An 18,224-nucleotide genomic window follows, 5' to 3' on the forward strand; every position below is an offset into this window, starting at 1 on the left:
GGAGTACTGATGAAGTTTGGAACCATGCATAATAAAAAACAAAATTAACACTTTCCAGTTGTTGTTTTTTACTGTAAACTGTGAAGTTTAAATGACACAAAATGTTCTTTTTATTGTGAGTTAGCTCAAGGCTAGTGGCTTGCAAATATCATAGGCAGGTTCAAGCTATTGTATGTGAAGAGCTGAAGTATCATCTCAGAAAAATAATTTGAAACACTTGTATCATTTTTGTTACAAGAAAAGAAACTGAAGACTGAAGCTCAATTGTAATTTATATTAAATCTAAAATAAAATTAGATATAACAAGCAAATTTTGAACTGTTGGAATGACTAGACACTTTATTATGACAGCAATCTAATGCTAGTAGTTTGGACAATCTTTCAATAATGGGACTCCTCAGTAGTTCATTTATATATTTGAAAGTTTATAATGCTAAGAGTAGATTGCAATACCTGCAGTGAGCAGAGCACAAACAGCTAATTGTGTAACTTTATGCTTAAAAACAATTTGATAATAGCTTTGATTCAATGTTCCATAAGCTCCACAATAAACCAAAAAAATACTTTTTGGGTAGTACTTAAAGTTTATCAAACTTTAAAAGTATGATATTTCATATTCTGTGTTGTCCCTAGGAGTTCTACAAGTGTTACAGACTGCATTCAACATGATGACCATGATTATACTACACAATTTCCATTGTAAAACACTTCCTTGAAGGATGACCAGTTCAGCAGTAGACCTCACATTCTAACAAACTTTTCACAAATTTTCCACTGTATATAGATGTTGACTTCCAAAATAAGCTTGACTGACTAAACTCAGAAAAGTTTCTTGAAACTGCACCAAGAAATTTAAGTAGTATGTGGTTGAATGAATTTACTGTGACTCCTACTTCTTCAGCAATATTTTTCAGAAAATATACTTCTTAAGTTTTGAGGAGTAGTTAGAAACAACTTAACTTTAGGCTTGTAAGCATTTGTCAAATCTTTTTCTTTAATTTGTTAACAGCATTGCACAATACTTCAATTTTACTACAATAGCTTCTGTGGTTGTAGGATTGTCACTGCTGTCCTAAATGTTCTACTGAGTTGTTACCTTCATATATAGCAATATACATTTCTTTTTCAAAGTGTTATATTCTTTGGAAAAAGTGAGATAATTTCAAGTCAGTAATCTACATATGGTAGCATTGCATAGTCAAACAACTGGGAGCTCATTCACCATGAAAAATATACTTGTGCTGAAAATCTTCCACCCATAATGTAATGACTTTTTCAACAAAAACTACTGCATCAGCAGTTACAAATCATTCTGATAAACTGTGCTTTATCTTCTTTAGCTCTTCTGTTAAATGCAGTATTTAAGTTCACTCCAAAGATAATTAATTGGATCAAAAATTTATGATTGTTTTGATAAAGGAAGTTTACTAAAGTAACTGACAGGCTCTTGAAATAAACTTTAGAGAACAAGAGTGAGATAACTTTTTGCCTTATCACCTTAGATGAGTTCTTGTCTTGTCCATCAAGGTGAAAGATGAAAAGTAACAAATGAACACATTACTACACTACTTTTAGAAATTGTATTACAGAAACAGCACAAGCTGAATCAAGTGCTTCTTGTGGATTTCTTTGAAAATTCCAACTCTACTATCAGCATAGAAATAAGATTAAAAAATGACTCATTGACCCACATATTATGATTCAAACCATTTGCTGTTCACAGTTGTACTGTAAGCATCACTTAAGCCATCTTTTTTGTTTACATCTGACATAAGTGGTCTTTGTACCAACTGTTGTCTACCATATGACAGTTTTGCATTGTCTAGTTGACATTAGTTGAGCCTTGACAACCATTAAATGAATCAGCTTGTATAATAATCTTTTCTTTTTCTATGTTAGTGGCAATAGTTTGTTTATAATGATGACATAATCCCCATTTGAATGCCATGTTAATAAACTCTAATAATTATGAGTGAAAGCACAGATATATACTGGCAAGAGTGCAATTATTTCAAATTTATATGTATATAATTTGTCTATATGTTGCCTTTCAAGATATCACTGACATAAAGTTCATCATGCCATTCACTGAGCAGTGGCCTCATTCTTAAGAGATTAAATTAATTAGATTAATAATAAAAAATGAATATGGCTAAGTACGAAAAATTAAAATCTTAAAATTATAGCTTTCTCAGCTAATCAAAAAGTAAAAAATGTGAATAATAATAAAATAGCTCTTTTAACTGCTAAGGTCTGAAATGTTAGATATATATTTTTCTGGAGATTGCTTTGGACTTTCAGAAATAATTTTTAATTTGATTTTCCTATGTCTTTATTATGGATTTCAAACCTAAATTAAATGTCATGCCTACTTAATTCTCTTTACTACAGAATGTAATCTGAGGTAGATATTAGTTCTTTCATTTGTATCTCTTTCCTTGTTCAAATCTTAAACAGTTTCACATAGTAAAATAAGAGTAAACCGTAAGTAACAAATGTTAAGGTTAACTTAATACAATGCCACTTAAAAGTTTCTTGTGAACCTACTCTAAGATGATAGTGCAAGTCATCTGACAGACAGATAACATTTTCATGGGTGGAATTTGTGCCACATGGTAGAACTGTTTATCTGCATTATTGGCATTGATCTTAAAAAATAATATTTTATAAAAGAATTTTCAATATGATACTACTCTGACTTGACATCTACCCACTTTTATCTCTTGAAAGCACTTGAATCATGACTTAATTACTGAAAAATACAAATTCTTAGTGTAAATTGGAAATTTAAAAAGTAAGGAAGCAAAGCTAGAAATACTGTAGGCATTTACACACTCAAACTACAAACCCTTATTTTTGGTTCCATGCTGATGCCTAGAATTACATTTGGTGAATAATTAATATAACATAATTAGTAGCTCATTATTTAATTTCTATGGTGCATATTGGTGTACAGAAGATGTATCAATACTAGAAATAAATGACCTTATAACACCAAAATGTTATTTTTATTTAATAAAAACAACATTTTTGGTGTTATAAGGTCATTTATTTATAGTACTAAAATAAATAGTAGCTAGCTGATACAGTTCATGATGATTTACAGTAGCTATTGGCTATTTGATCACACAAGAATGTGGTGATCATGTGTAGTTTGTGTGTCACTAAATTCTCTATATACAATGCAAAAACAATGAGCAAATATATGCCTAGTCTACAACAAAATCCCCATTAAGCTTAAAAATATTTTACCAATAGAAAAGAAGCCCTTTCAAAACGAAACATACACACCTAAAACATTACTTTAAATAAACTTTCACATATTTTAATGCAATGATCCTATGAATGTGTGTAATAAAATTTAATATTATTTGTATTGATTTATTTTTACTCCTTAACATCATACATAACATAGGGATAGCTAAAAGCACTGACTGTATAATATATAAAGCACTGAGTATCTACACGTAACAGTACTCTAAAGTTCATCTGTTACTGGCTGGTAATTTCTGTTTCATCCTACATTTAAGCTTTTTAAAGGTACAGTATATATTTGTAAGCTAACTTTATGAGGTAATGATAACATCATTTATACTAAAATTATAGTTTTTCAGCTTATGTGAAATACAGAAGAAACAAATACTTTTCAATTCCACTTCAAAGGTGTGACTGCAATATACAAAGCCATTTTTGTTGTAGGCTAGAAAGAGAATAACAACAACAACAACAATAATAATAACTACAAATGGGCTGTTTTGAGCAGATTTTCTTTTCCTTGTAAGTCAAACATTCATACTTTTTTGTGCATTTTACATGTGTACAGTTTTAGTAGTCAATACTAAAGATTTTAAAATGTTGTTTGAACTAAAATTTTACTGTTTAAGGTGCTTTTTACCCAAACGTTCTATTTGGGTTTTGTGCAATTCCTTGCAAACCCTATTATGAGCCACTACCGTGGTTCATTATTATGCAAAGTTTGATCTGTTTTGAATTTTGTACTAGCCATCCCTAATTTAGCAGTGAAAGATTAGAGAGATGGTAGCTAGTGAACATCACCCATTGCCAACACTTGGGCTACTCTTTTACCAGAAGTAGCTAAAAAAGCAAACATATTTTTTGGGATAGGATTTTGAACCCACAGCCCACAAACTATAAGTTAAGCATCCTAACCCACCTGATTATGCAAGGAAAAATGTTAGTAGTAAAACCTAAACAAACACTCAATAAATAGGAATTAAACCACAAAAATTACAAACTATGTAGGTGTTCCTTTATATTATTTTAACAATTCCTTCAACTTAGAATAATTAGTTTGCTCTCTTGCCATTTGCTACTATTTTGTACTATTATTTAAATGTTTTTTACCCTTGTAAGACTTGATAATGCTTAACTGATATGTGAGAAGAACATATTATATCTATCTATTATCTGAAGAGATATATTTTATCAGATCTCTGAATTAATTCTAATTTTACTTTCCCGTACTGGTGATTTCACATTTACATTTGTCAACTATATTCATTTAGCATACAAATCAATTCAGAATCAATTATTTGTGGAACAGCAGTATTATACAGGTATTTCAATTTTCTTTAGTAGCATTACATGAAATACTTTGTTTATTCAACAAGTCCTGACAATGCTATGCAATGAAATGCATGTAAAAAGATAAAAAATGTGATTTACCTCTGCTGAAAGTTGAATAGATCTGCAAGAACTTCCACAGACCATGCATCTATCTCCTGCACCTACAATTGGAATTGCAACAATTTGCCATGAATGAAATAGAAAAGATATATAAATGAAACTATAAAAAGGAGTTATGTTTCTATCCCCTTATTTTAATTTCTAACATGTTCTAGTAAAAGATGTTTCAGATATGTTTCTAAAGGACAATTTCATAAACTACTGTATGTTACTGGAATATCACACAAATCAATTAGAAAATGCAAACTTTGACCTTACACCATGTCTTTTCTGTTTTTCTGATCCTGAAACACATATGTAATAGATTATACAGACATATAATTATCATTAGGTTTTTATCAAGTTTATACTGATAACCTGATTTATGCTAACCTTGCATAATCTTACTTATGTTTTTGATCAAAAATATTTACATACATTTGTAAAGACAGTCACTGCAATAAATGTGCCCACAATTTGTCAGAGAAAAGTTTTTGCCACTTTTAGGAAGATTATAGCAGGAATTACAGTGAATCCAATCTGTCATATTCAGGTTCTCCTAAAGACTTCGGATATCCAACTGAAAATTATAATTTTGAAAAAATTTACTTTAGTTACTCGTGACCAATTCAATTATTTTTTTAGTAATTTGGCTCAAGCAAGAAAGATGGAAAAGTACCACAGTTTTAATCCACATGAATAAGAAAAATATAGAAACTATAAATTAAAAACAACATTAAACAGTTTGCAATAAAGTAAATAAGGATATGAAAATGATTAAAACAAAGCATCAAAGAAACCAATTAAATGTATTGCATAGTCTAAACACAGATGTATACAGAGTTGGATTGCAATTATGTAAACTATTTTCAACTAGAATTCTGAATAAATATATATGGCATATTTACAAATTTGATCTGTTTAAAATTTAATTATTAGATGTTTTCTTGTATTTTCAATAGTTATGTCCATATTCTTAGTACAGTAAAGTGTAATATAGAGGTATTACAGCTCCAAACCTTACATAACTTAAAAACAATTATATTTGAATATGTTTAAAATGTCTTTTTCAAATTTCTAACACAAACACCTACATTTTATTACTTGTCCTATGCAAATAGAATGTGCCCAACCTTGGTTTGTGTTACTCCCATTTACCTAGAATTTATCTAAAAGCAAAGTATTTTTTTCTTGTGGCATTTGCATATGTCAAATTGAAAAGCTAGCCTTGAATAATTCGGTGGTTCCTTAATAAGATTAAAATTTTGGATAACCCATGTCTTCCTGTTTCTACCACTAGGCCTAATAAAATTTTGTAAATTTCTTGATATGGTGGGAGTACTGGTGAAGTTTGGAACCATGCATAATAAAAAATAAAATTAACACTTTCCAGTTGTTGTTTTTTACTGTAAACTGTGAAGTTTAAATGACACAAAAACTTTTATCTTTCTTTGGAAATACATAGAAATCAGTTAAACAGAAATATATAATATTTCATGCATCATTTATTTTTTGCTCTTTCAGTAGAAATAAGTGAAACTAGGTCAACTTGCTCTCTTACTTTGCTTAAAAGCATGCTATTGTTTGTGATATTTAGTAGTTAGATGTGTATTACTGTAAATATACAAATGTTTATTAGTACATTTGGGTTTTATACATTAGTAAGCTGTATAGCTTTTAGGACCAAATAGCAATTTTTTTGTTTTTTTAGTATCAAACGTCAATGCACAAGAAGATGTAAATTTATAATTTTATTAATTAGCTACCCTTCCTGTTAATGTTTTCTGGTCATAATCCCAGTAATATATTATGGAGAACAGTCAACATAAAATATGTAGGTCATGGAAAAAAGTCATATACTAAGTTAACAGTAGCTAGAGCTAGAGGTTACTGAAGCCATTATCTCCTTTGAGATCCAGGAGGCATGACTTCATACAAACCAGGACCAGGGCTGTAGCATCATTGACAAGTTTACACAGGGTGCAAAGGTCGAGGGCGAGTAGTTTACGAGTTATCTGATCACAGACCTCGGTTAACTCAAATACACAATAAGAGACACCTGCAAAAGTGGCACCCTTGTAAGTGCATCAAGAGATCCCCCCCCTGGGCTGTATCTTGACATATTATGATGACTCTTAATCATGGTACACACAGTTATGTGCATGTATGTTGGCATTTGTCCACATAAACCTCCACAGTATGCTTCAGCATTCTGACTCAGAAGAGACTGTCTGGATGGACACTGACTGTATTTGTGTGGAAAAGACTGTACTACACAAACTTGATAATGTGGTAGCTGACCAAGGAAACTGAACTGTGTATATTGTAATGATGGGTTGTGATATCACATGCTACTGTAATAGTACAAAATTTAAGCTATTTGCTCTTGCCTAGTGGTCAAGGGAGAAGCTCTTTACATACCACAGGAATATTCAGCACACATCCCCAGGCCAGAATACTGGTAGCAGAATAAAAACATTCCAGATAGTACCATGTTTCATCATGTGACCTGCTCACCCCTCAAAGGCTATCTCAGTTGTGGTTAGGGTATGGGTGAAACCACAAGAGATGGAGAGAATGGGTGTTAAGATCCAGACCTATCACAGCTTCTTGCATTAGACTAGGCAAAGTAACTGAACACTGGACTGCATGGGCCAAAAATGCATTTCATGTGTCATCATCTGAGATGAGGTCTGCATAATACCTCACCTCATCCTTGAGACCTTTCTTTACTGGTTGGACTGGAGAGGGGTCTAAAATGTGTTTTGCAGCAATCTTTGCCAGCCACCATCTATAGCAGGTGCAATGCCACATGACTGGCTGAAACAGCATGTGTACTACTATGATGAGTTTGAAATCAATCACAGGGCCAAAGATGAAGCCCTTCAAAACCTCAAGGAGATCATCTGTCTAAATCCAAACAGGATCCAGTGCGAAAAAATACAAAAGACTCTCCCAAGATGCTTTGAGTTGGACTGGTTTGTTGAACAATAGCAGTCAGATGACTTCATCCTCACCAGCTGCATGGCTATTCATGATTAGGCACAACAACTCCTATTTGCCCAGCATAGAGAATGCTTCCCAGATGCCTCTGTTCCTCTCTTTCATCATCCCATTAACAGAAGAAAACAGAACATCCTTGTCAAATTCTCTGAGATACAAAATAATCAATAGCTTGCCATTAAAAACATTGTTACAGTTACTGTTACAGCAGCAGAACAAGCCATCAAGACTATGGACTGGCACCTTGGTTATGCCCTTACATTCCATCTCTCCCAAGCCCTCATTATCAAAGTCCCCAGAAGTTCTGAATAATTGATAATTATCTCCACTGGTCTAACTTTGCCTACCTAGCTGTATCTAAGAATTGAGTATATGAATCAGCTTCAGGGGGGTTACTTACCCACCAGATGAGTAGACTGAGGTGAAACAGCCCACAGAGCAGAGCATACAAGCACTTAAAAAACTATCCAGAAAATGTTTGTGTTTTACAAACACCAAAACCTGCCCAAAGAACTCAAGAGGTTTAACTTCAAAGTTAACTACATTCTCTAGCTGAAAGAAAGACAGCAACACTGTTGTGCTGAAGGCAGCATTGAAATGTTTTGGGTCTATGTACCAAAGAATATGCAACAGTTCAGCAAAGACTGATAAGAAAACAGCAAAGCACTCTGTGAAGGCAATGTGCATATTACCTACCTTGACCACAACTGAATAAGAGGAGCTGTGGCACTCAATAAGCAAGACCACCATTAGAAGGCAATGACATGTCAAAAGAGACCACGACAAGCTCTTCCCAGAAAAATCTATGTGCAGAACCATCTTGTCTGAGGAACAGATAATACACAACAGGCTCTTATGGTTTTGTAACTGAGTGCCCAAGCCAGAATATCTGCAAAGTCTATACCAGGTCTGTTGCATGGCAGAAACTATCTTCAAGCTTGCCTACATCAAAAGAAAATTTTTGCTCTGCAAAACCAACAGGCCTACCAGCAGGAATGGAGAGTTTTGTGTCACTGATTTGGCCTTATTGTCAGTCTCAGAATTTTTTGTCCTCTTGCATTACATTCCACTCCAGCAGTGCAGTACCTCATCTCCATCATTTCACAGTACAACTTTCCTGCCACTCCCATTGTGCTATCGGCACGTGCACAAGAAATCCAGAAATGTAAACCCAGCATCACTACTAAGGTCTTGTCTGCCATACGATAAGAAGCCCAAAGGTTCCCACACAGTTACTTAGGTTACTTGGTGATATTGTAGGCAATGAGTGCCACAGTGTGAATTTTCAGGATGATGAAGGAAATCTTGCAGTTTTTGGTCATTCAAAAGCATGTAGAAGTCAGTAAGCATGGACTTAGGGCAGAGAGGGCCAAATGTTTTGCTGTTATCACCAACAATCTATGAATACTTGTAGACTGTTGCATCCATATTCTGGAATGTGTGTGGCCTCTAGCTATTCTACAGCTTTATCCTTTGGAGGTACTTCAGCCATGGTACTTGCAGCCCCACTGCAAGTAGTCATGTCTAGCTCCTACACCAAAGAATTGGATGAAGAGTGAAGGAATGAGTTAGCCTCCTGGAGCTCTGCCAACAATCATTTTTGTTTGGCCTTTTGTGCTGCAGCACCTCTATGGCCCTGTCTCTACTTTCTTAGGTTCTTTTATCTGGCTCATCAGAGCTGCTGTCATTTTCACCAGTTCCTTTTGTTTCAACTCCAACATCATCTTGTGGGGATGACATCATACTCATGAAGACTGTCCTTGAATGGATCATGATCTTTACAGGCAACCCAGTACATCTGTTCCCAGAGATCTTTTAAGACTAAGTTGTACTTCTGCACGAGTACCCACACATTTTGCTCTTTGGTCTGTATAGCAGCTACTGAAGGCCAAGTTGGAAAGTGTATCCTTTTTCTTTGTCAAGGCATTTGTTTCAATGCAGTTATTGATTGATACCATACACTGTCAACTTTCTAGCAAACAGATGGTAGAATGTCTGCAGATAGTCATGAATCCACTTGCTTGAGTGGGCTATGTAGACCTCTGAGTAATTACAGACCCAGGGTTGGGATGTCTTGTTGTATTAGACAGTGAGGCAGAGGATGACAATATGCTGACTGATGTGATAGAGAAAGCCTAGAATGAAAACTGTTTTCCTGCAGCTTGTCTGACAACAGCTGATAAAGCAATGGTGTCTTTGGGGTAATCAGTGGAGTACTGACATCAAGTGGGCATCTTAGATGTGGAGTTGCATATCCCTGATAATATATAGGTACACATTCAATATGATGGCCACCCCTGCCTCCTTAGTGATCTGAATATTGACACCGTCACTTGTGGTTTCTACCTGGTGTACACTGTTGCACAGACGGTCACTGCCTGTGGTTTGCATGCCAAGTCACAGTTCATTTTTGAGGTCAGAAATTCACCAAATGACATGTCTGCCAGAGCCAGGTTTTTAGCAAACATTGTGAACTCCAGGCTGAGATCTGGTTGGTGGAGCCACAAATTTTTTGGCCTTGTCCCACTGCTGGTATGTTTGGATGTTCTGTAAAGTTGATTAGGCATACTCTCAATGGTCACCTCCATCTTCATGATATTTTAATCATAGAAGCTTTCAAATTCTCTGGCTCATGGGGCACTACTAAACTTGGGATCTTCAAACAACATAAAAATGCCCTTCAAAGACCTGGCAGATGTGTTCAGATTGATGTTCCACAATGTGTCACTCTTGTTACTGGTCAACTTGCAGTGGCATCGGGCCCAGTCATGACTTGGCATCCAATGTATTGGTTTGTCTGAATTGTTTCAGCAGATGGATTGTACACCACACTTGCCTCATAGAAACTACTGAAACTAAAGCAATCATCATGTATGAAGCACAGACGAATGCTCAAAGTAATGAGATTGTGGGGTTCCAGCAGTACACTTACAGCTGTGATGATGGATTGGCATATTGTTTATGCTGCTGAGACATTCTCATGGCAGTCTACAAGTGCTGCTTCAAGGAAGCAAACAATTGCTATTGATGTAGCTCCAGGCCTATAAAGCTTCAGCCTTCTACAAAATCCAGTTGAAAGCTCAAGCATCAACATTACATCCGAGTTCAGCAAAGCTATGGGCCTCATCACCCTGATGATGCCAAACAGACAGTTAGTACAGTTTATGGCTGGTGTGATAGACCTCTTTGACTTCGACAGTGCTGAGACATATGTTGGAGACTGGCCTGTAAGCTTTGCCTTTATTAAGACATTCCATGTACACCTTAAGCAGATAAACATCACCCACAACATTCTTGATGTCACCCTAACATAATACTTGGGATTGGGTGTATGTTGTCATTACTTCAGTAAGCCTGCCACCACTAACTTCCCCCACCCAGAGTTCAAATTTTTGCAGCGTGGGGCAATGGACAAAATGAAAGTAACCATTTGTGACGACACAGAATAGACAGTAGACAACCATGCTCTCCCGATCTTTCCTATTCTTGAACTGTGATTACTATGACCAGCATGAGCACTTATGAGCTTGATGGTGGATGTGTGACGAGGAGTGATGACCTTTTCAACTATGCAAAAAAGGGCATACATTTTCATCATGGTGGCTACAAGAATATCTAAAGTTGGGAACACCATGTCTACATACCTAAAGATGGGTGGAAACCTTGTCTGGGTCTACATACCACCTAACCATACTGTACAACAATGACAAAGTCACCAGCTGGTCCCAGGCCATTGGTCTTGTTTCACACATGGTTAGCAACCTGTGTGATCCCACAGACCCACAAGAATACTGCCACTAAAAACTTTGTGCATAACCAAGATACATGGCAGGTCTTAAAAGGTGGCAACAGCATGACTGGAGACCTTAACATTGATGGAAAAAATGTAACAAGCTTTGCTGTTCCCAATAACACACAAGATGTAGCTTCGAAGGCATATGTGAATGTTTTGGCTCAGGAAGCAGTGGTTCTAGTAAGAAGCAGAATGCTGCTCCCTGACAGCACCACCCAACCTTCAGCAGACTTCTGCTTGGACAATGACAGCATGGCTAACCTGAACAATCCAACCGTAGTCCAGGATGCACCTACAAAAGCTTATGTAGACTCCTGCAAGATGCTTATCACTGTATGATCAGAAGGAAATGGCCCAAATGATGATGGCCTATATGAGTGTCCTTTAGAAGTGGTGCAGATGGTTTGAAAGCTGTTGTAGATGGTGTCAAGCCTGGTGCTTCACATGTGGTTGTCTGAAACCACAAGTGAATATCGTTGTCAGTGGTGATAAAAACAACTCATATGGTATTACTAAACCTGGTGGTCAGCTTGCAGGCACCACTATAGTTGGCTCAAGGGGACAGGGTTAGTTTCCAGTTAACCATCACTAACCCAAGGGTTGCCTTCCTGTGCTGTTATATATCTCCTAATTGAACTTGGCATGCTCTAGTCATTCAAGTGGGAACTGCTACAGCAAAAGCAACCAAAAGCACCCAACTGAACTTCACCAGTTATAGTCATTCACATAAGAACCATTAAAAGGAAACATCCAATAGTACCAACATCTGATTTTCATCTGGATGCTCCTTTGGAACATTCTAAGGAAACAACAAGTATAGATCCTGGGTTTGCCAGCAGAACACCAAGTGGGGCAGGATGCAACACACCACAAACATACAGGCTACAGCAGATAAGCCTTCTCAAGCAGCATCTCAAGTAAGAGAAAGAGAAGCATACCACCCTGTACAAAAAATACCACTACAGTATTAACACTGCAGATGGTGTAGACACTGTCTTACCAAAGGCCAGTATGGCAAATGGGTATTTACAACATTAGTTCCTCTCCACTATTATTGCTGTCCTAGTGGTTTTGGGCATGAAAGCAGCAGTTCTAGCCTGTGGGCTCTTCAGCATGGTTGGCAAGTACTGTTAGTTATGTCCCAGCTGTTAAGGCCAAAAAGCCTGATGAGTTTCAGATGCTGACCAAGGTAAAGATCAACACAATCTCAGACCATGTGTCTATTGCCCTAGTTGACAGCAAAATCTCGTCCATTACACAACCTGTCATTTCTGTGTACAGAAAACCGTCGAAAGGTGACTGTATTGGCAGGTTTCAGAAATTTTTCCTGTAAGGAGAGACAAACAGGATGGTAGGAAGCAACCAGTGTTTTGATGTCATCCAGATTAGAACATAAACCTCGACAGTTCCATTGTATCAGGGTGGCCATTTTTATTTACGTGTAGGCAAACTGGGTGGAGAACCCTTCTGTTTACGACCACATCTTTTTTCCTTACTGTCCTTATTCGAGAGAGGTCTATCAATTTCCATGGATCCTGCCCTGGGTTGATTGGGCAGGTCTTTGCTGTTGGAAGGAGATTCCAGTGACTGAGGACATGAATGAATGATTCTTTTGCATCTTGGAGTGGGAAAAGATGATGTATCCAAGGAAATGCCCATACCTGGAACCAAAGGATGTGGATCTTGGGGTTTGTTGGAATGTATGTAAAGGTCAGAGATAGGTGTTGTATTTGATTCATCAACTTTTTTAACCATGGAGGTCAAAAGACTTTTCATTTTTTGGAGAATGATTCTTTCAGAGGCACAGAGAGAGATCTGTCTGCACTCCCACTGTAGTTGTGGAACAAAGTGCAGCAGCATATATCTGAGGTGAGGTGGTAAACAGCAATTTTCGATATTGAGGATAAGTAATGTTATGAATCGTTTTTAAATGCTACACTTCTTTTTCTTCCATCCATTTACGGCAAGAACGAAAGGAGGACGGGTGAGAGCCACTGCAACTATTGAAATGAGGGTCCGTTTCACACTCATAGGCATTATGGTTCTTGCTGCTGCAACAAACACACGAAAAAGAACCACGACATTATGTCTTCGAGTGACTGAACCGCTGACATTGGAAACATTGGTTTGGAATGTATGATCGTACTTTGCAATTATGGTAACCTGCCTTGATGGTGGCAGGTGCGTGTGGTGATGTAAATTTCGGAATGAGGACATTGGTAGGCATCATAAAGGTGGAGGTAAGTCTCACTGCTGAAAATTCTTGGGTGAAGAAACTCTGGGATATTCTTCAAATCCCTCTCAACAATAACTCCTTGTTATGAATTCATAGTAGCATGAGGTGTAACCTCAGTAGATATATCCCCAATGGCCTTTGAATGCAAGAGGAATTCACTGTGTTGAGATGTGGATGTTTCCACCAATATGTCACCAGATCAAAGCTTTTTTACTGACTCTGGAGAGCCAGCAAGTCCCTCTAGTCCCTTTTGAATGAAAAAGTGAGACATTTGCTCTAAAGGTTTGTCTGAAAGTGAAGCAATATAAGAAAATGAGGTACAACAGGTGGTACAGATGGTAAGGTTTGCTGCTCAGGATCTTCAAGACGTGGTCGTTTACCTATAGACTGTTTTTCACTATTTTATTAAGATTTTTAATTGGAGTATCCATAATAAAGAAAGGGAAATTTTGGTGCCCACTGACCCTACTCACCATGGAGACCTACGGGAGGATGCACTACAATGTCAAACAAGGACACTGCAGCAATGCCAGGGTTTTGTGAGCACCATACCCAAACAGCAACATCAGATATAATGTCCACAACACCTGTTGAGAACATCCAACACTGGTACTTGGTTGACGCTTGCCCGAATGGACCAGCCAATTGACCTAAGGGGGCCACCCCAAGGCTGCCCATCTACAGAAATTCAAAGCCAAAGTGGTGTGTCAGGGTTGGACCCTTCATCCACCAGGATCCTCTCCTCCCCTTCACATGTTGCCCCACACAGCAAACACATGGGTGGATGTTTTGATCCCAGAGGAGGTAAACTGAAAGAACAGAACCTTCCTGGGAGGTCCCCTCACCACATACAGGAATCCACACCGAGGGATTAATAGAGTGAAGATAGAGGGCCAGTCAGCTTGATCCAGCTTCCACTGTAGCACACAGGTCAGGTGGTATCAACAATGACCAGTTTCCTGCAAGAACATGTGAAAATGATCACTGCAACATTGGTCACTCTCCAGACTCCCAAAACAAAAGAGAATAGAATAAAGGTGAGCAGATACACAGACCTATAGCAGTAAAAAATTGATTAGGTGCATGAAAGTTAGTAAACAAACCATTACTGAATAGAGAAATATTATAATCTGAGAGAATACACTCATAAAACAGCCTCTTCCATCAACGTTGCACTGACCCAAAGGGAGCTATGTTCATTAAAATCACCCAAGAGGAGAACAGAAGATGGCAACTGATCTAAAAAAAAAAACCATTAAGGTCCAAATGATTGTAAGCCTCTTCTGGAGAGAGGTAGATGGAACAAATAGTGATGTTATGACTCAAAAAAGAGACAAACTGCCACACCCTCAAGTGGAGTGCTAGCAGCACAGATGTGGAAAGCACGTGCTGATCACCCAACAAAGTCAAGCCACCACAGGTTCAACCATCATACCTGCCTTTCCTAAAGTGGGAAAACAGCCAAATGGTGATAGCATCAGCAGGATGGAAGAAAATTTCTCATGAGGAGAGACAGTCTGGATGATATGAACCAATAAGGATCTTAATGTCATCCAATTTGGAATGTATGCCTCAACAATTCCCTATATCAGTATAGCCATTATTTAGTAAAGGATGAGGATTGAGAGCCCTCTGGTTTGTGACCACACTGACAGTGGCGGCACCAGGATACTTTCGTTGGTGGGGGACGGCTGAGGTAAACAGTGGAGGGGGCTTCCCAAAATGCCATCAATATGATGAAGTATAGATAATACTTCAATAATATTATAATAAATTATAATAATGTAAATACCAAGATATATTTAAGAAAGGTGTGCTATTTTGAACTGTGTTTTCAATGCAGTTTTCATTGGAAACTCATACTCTGATTAATAATTCATTAATACAAATTAGAAACAATCCGTTTATGAAAATATGCGTATATGTAAAAGAGAAAGCTCACCTAAATTCCACCCAAGGTAATATATAATAATAAAGAAAATCAAGATTAGCTTAGATTGAACATTTAATATACCATTAAGAGTAAAGCTATAAATCAAAAGAAATATAACATAAAGACATAGTTTATATAGCAGAAACGAATTATTCCATGTGAAGTTAATACACTCTGAGGAAAAGTAAGATCACTATCAGGCTAACTATCTTTCATCACGTTGTGTTTATAGTCAATATTACTTCAAAACAATGTGCATGTTCTGGTGATTGGCGGCAAATGTGTCTAAAACAGTATTAATATCGAGTTGTTTTGCCCTCCTGGAGTTTACTGATATGACAGCAAGGTTGCTGGTGCAGTTGTTACCACTGCTGTTGCGCAAGTAGTATCAGAAAGAGCGAGAGCCACGTAAACAAACTTAACTTCCTTTTATCCAGAGCGCGCGAACATCAAAGTGACCCCGAACCGGCTGACTGCTAGTACTTCTTACTTCCAAGTTGTGTTAGTTTATATGAAACGAATGGGAATTTATCTCCTTATACAGCCATTAAGGCTTACAAAGGATATTCATTTTAAACATTGAAATCTGAGAAAAATGATATAACATACATACTATTGGGTCATTTGATGAATAAGGAACAAATAACAACTAAACATAGTTCAACATTACGAACAACTGCTCTGCAGCATTGAAATCACCAAATTATATTAATTGCACATGAAAATCCAGAACATATCCGTGAAATACTGTTAGAGAAAGTGTTTATCTTTAACCATGTAGCACAAGTACTTAATTGGAGGGGAGTGATAATGTAAAATTACAGGGCTAATTAGGGAACACAAACAGCGCTTTGATAGGGCATGTTGTACAACTGTGGGCAACTAATGAGAGTGAGCGGGGGTGACGTACGGCTGGCATCTGGATCTCGATCGGGCTAAGCTGATTGATAGCCTACGCAGAGCGTACATCATGGTCAGCGGCTCGGTGATCATACGCTTAAGGCGTTCGAGGCGGGAATTGCACGCTCGAACAAAGCAAACCCGCGGCCTGGATATTGAATGGTTATAGTAGCACCAAAATAAAATGTTTAAATTGCAGTTGACATTCACAGAAAGGCTGGTTTCTTCGTAAGTTCACATTATTCATACAGGCCAAACTGTGATTGTGACATTGTTCTTATTATCATAAGTGTGAAAAGCACCTGTTACAATAATGTAACAATAATGTACTACAGTACATTAAATTAGGCACTTCTAAATAGCCCAATGACAATTTCAAATTCATTCTAGAATTGTTTAGAAATATTATTTGGTCAGTTAACATGTAAAGTTATTATCTAATCATAAGTATAACATTAATTGGATTGTAAGTGACAATTTTAAGTGTATGCCACAATCATCAGTACAATTTTGGATGGCTGATACACAATGCAAAACGATCTCACAGAGGACACAACACCGGATAAATGCTTGATAGTTTTGACCTATACACAATACACTTATACATGCATGCTATATTTTACTTTTCAATAAAAGATAAATTAAATTAATGGGTAAATACCTGTGAAACCTTTGGTTTATCAAGTAAAATTCCTGATGATCTGTTGTAACTTGAAATCAAGGTGGTTGTCTAATCTTCGTCAAAGCTCAAGATAGAATGGCATTACACAGGGAGCGGCAATAGAGCGCATGAATTTCAGTGCATTAAGTACGTTGCTATGGGACGCAAATCTCCAAAGGTCTTGGATTTCAAGAGGAGTTTGATCTGTTCTAGTTTTGATTTTTTCAACCAGAATGTCTTCAAACCTTAAATTTTACACAGATTTGGGAGAGCCAGCAAGCTCTTCAATTCCCTTCTGAATAAAAGAAATGACAAAACCTGTTCAAGGGATCTTTCAGATAGTGAGTATAAAATGAGGAATCGAAGTGCATTATTAACTGTAGTATAGTTGCTTACCAATCAAGGGTTGTTTAACTTTAGCAGAGAGTGGATGAAATGCATGAAAAGCCATAAGAGAGAGAAAAGTTCAGTGTCCACTGACCCCACCTACAACTGAGCCCAACCAGGAGGCATACTGCAAAGCTGAAAGCAAAAAACTCAGCAGCAACACTGGGGTTTTGTAGGCACTATACCCAAACACCAGCATTAGACACAAGGCTCACAATACCTGTTTAAAACATCCAATGCTAGTACTTGTTTGACCCTACCCTAGAATGCCACCCATTTACAGGAATTCAAGGTCAAAATAGTGTGTTGGGGTTGGACCCCTCACAAATTTCCATGCACAGCAAAAATATGGTAAACTAAAAAGACAGAACCTTCTCTGAAAGGTCTCATTACCATGTGCAGGCATCCATACCAAGGTGTTTTATTTGTGTAAAAGATTTACTATTCAGTAAGTCATTTTTCTTAAATATTTTGTTGCTGTTAATAAGTTTTCTCATGTATGCTATGAATTAATGGACTATGTCTCTAGCTTTGCTTGTTCATTCCTCACATTGGTTTACTTGTAAATTTTCTTTTTAACACCATTTGTTTAAATTTTTATTAAATAATTTACAAATTACTTCTG

The 18,224-nt window shown here is 36.9% G+C and overlaps 1 protein-coding gene across 1 annotated transcript in view; it reads right to left on the minus strand.

The window, feature by feature from the left end:
- Positions 1 to 18,224, minus strand: part of LOC143236564 (E3 ubiquitin-protein ligase RNF212B-like) — a 125,702-nt gene that overhangs the window by 103,548 nt on the left and 3,930 nt on the right. Inside the window, exons 3-4 of the mRNA XM_076474865.1 lie at positions 5,125 to 5,266; positions 4,687 to 4,748 (exon numbers count right to left, since the gene is read on the minus strand). Coding sequence (XP_076330980.1) covers positions 4,687 to 4,748; positions 5,125 to 5,233 — 171 coding nt within the window. The 5' untranslated portion in view covers positions 5,234 to 5,266. The remainder of the gene's footprint in view (positions 1 to 4,686; positions 4,749 to 5,124; positions 5,267 to 18,224) is intronic.

Source organism: Tachypleus tridentatus, chromosome 13 (assembly GCF_004210375.1).
Source record: "Tachypleus tridentatus isolate NWPU-2018 chromosome 13, ASM421037v1, whole genome shotgun sequence".
Classification (NCBI taxonomy): domain Eukaryota; kingdom Metazoa; phylum Arthropoda; class Merostomata; order Xiphosura; family Limulidae; genus Tachypleus; species Tachypleus tridentatus.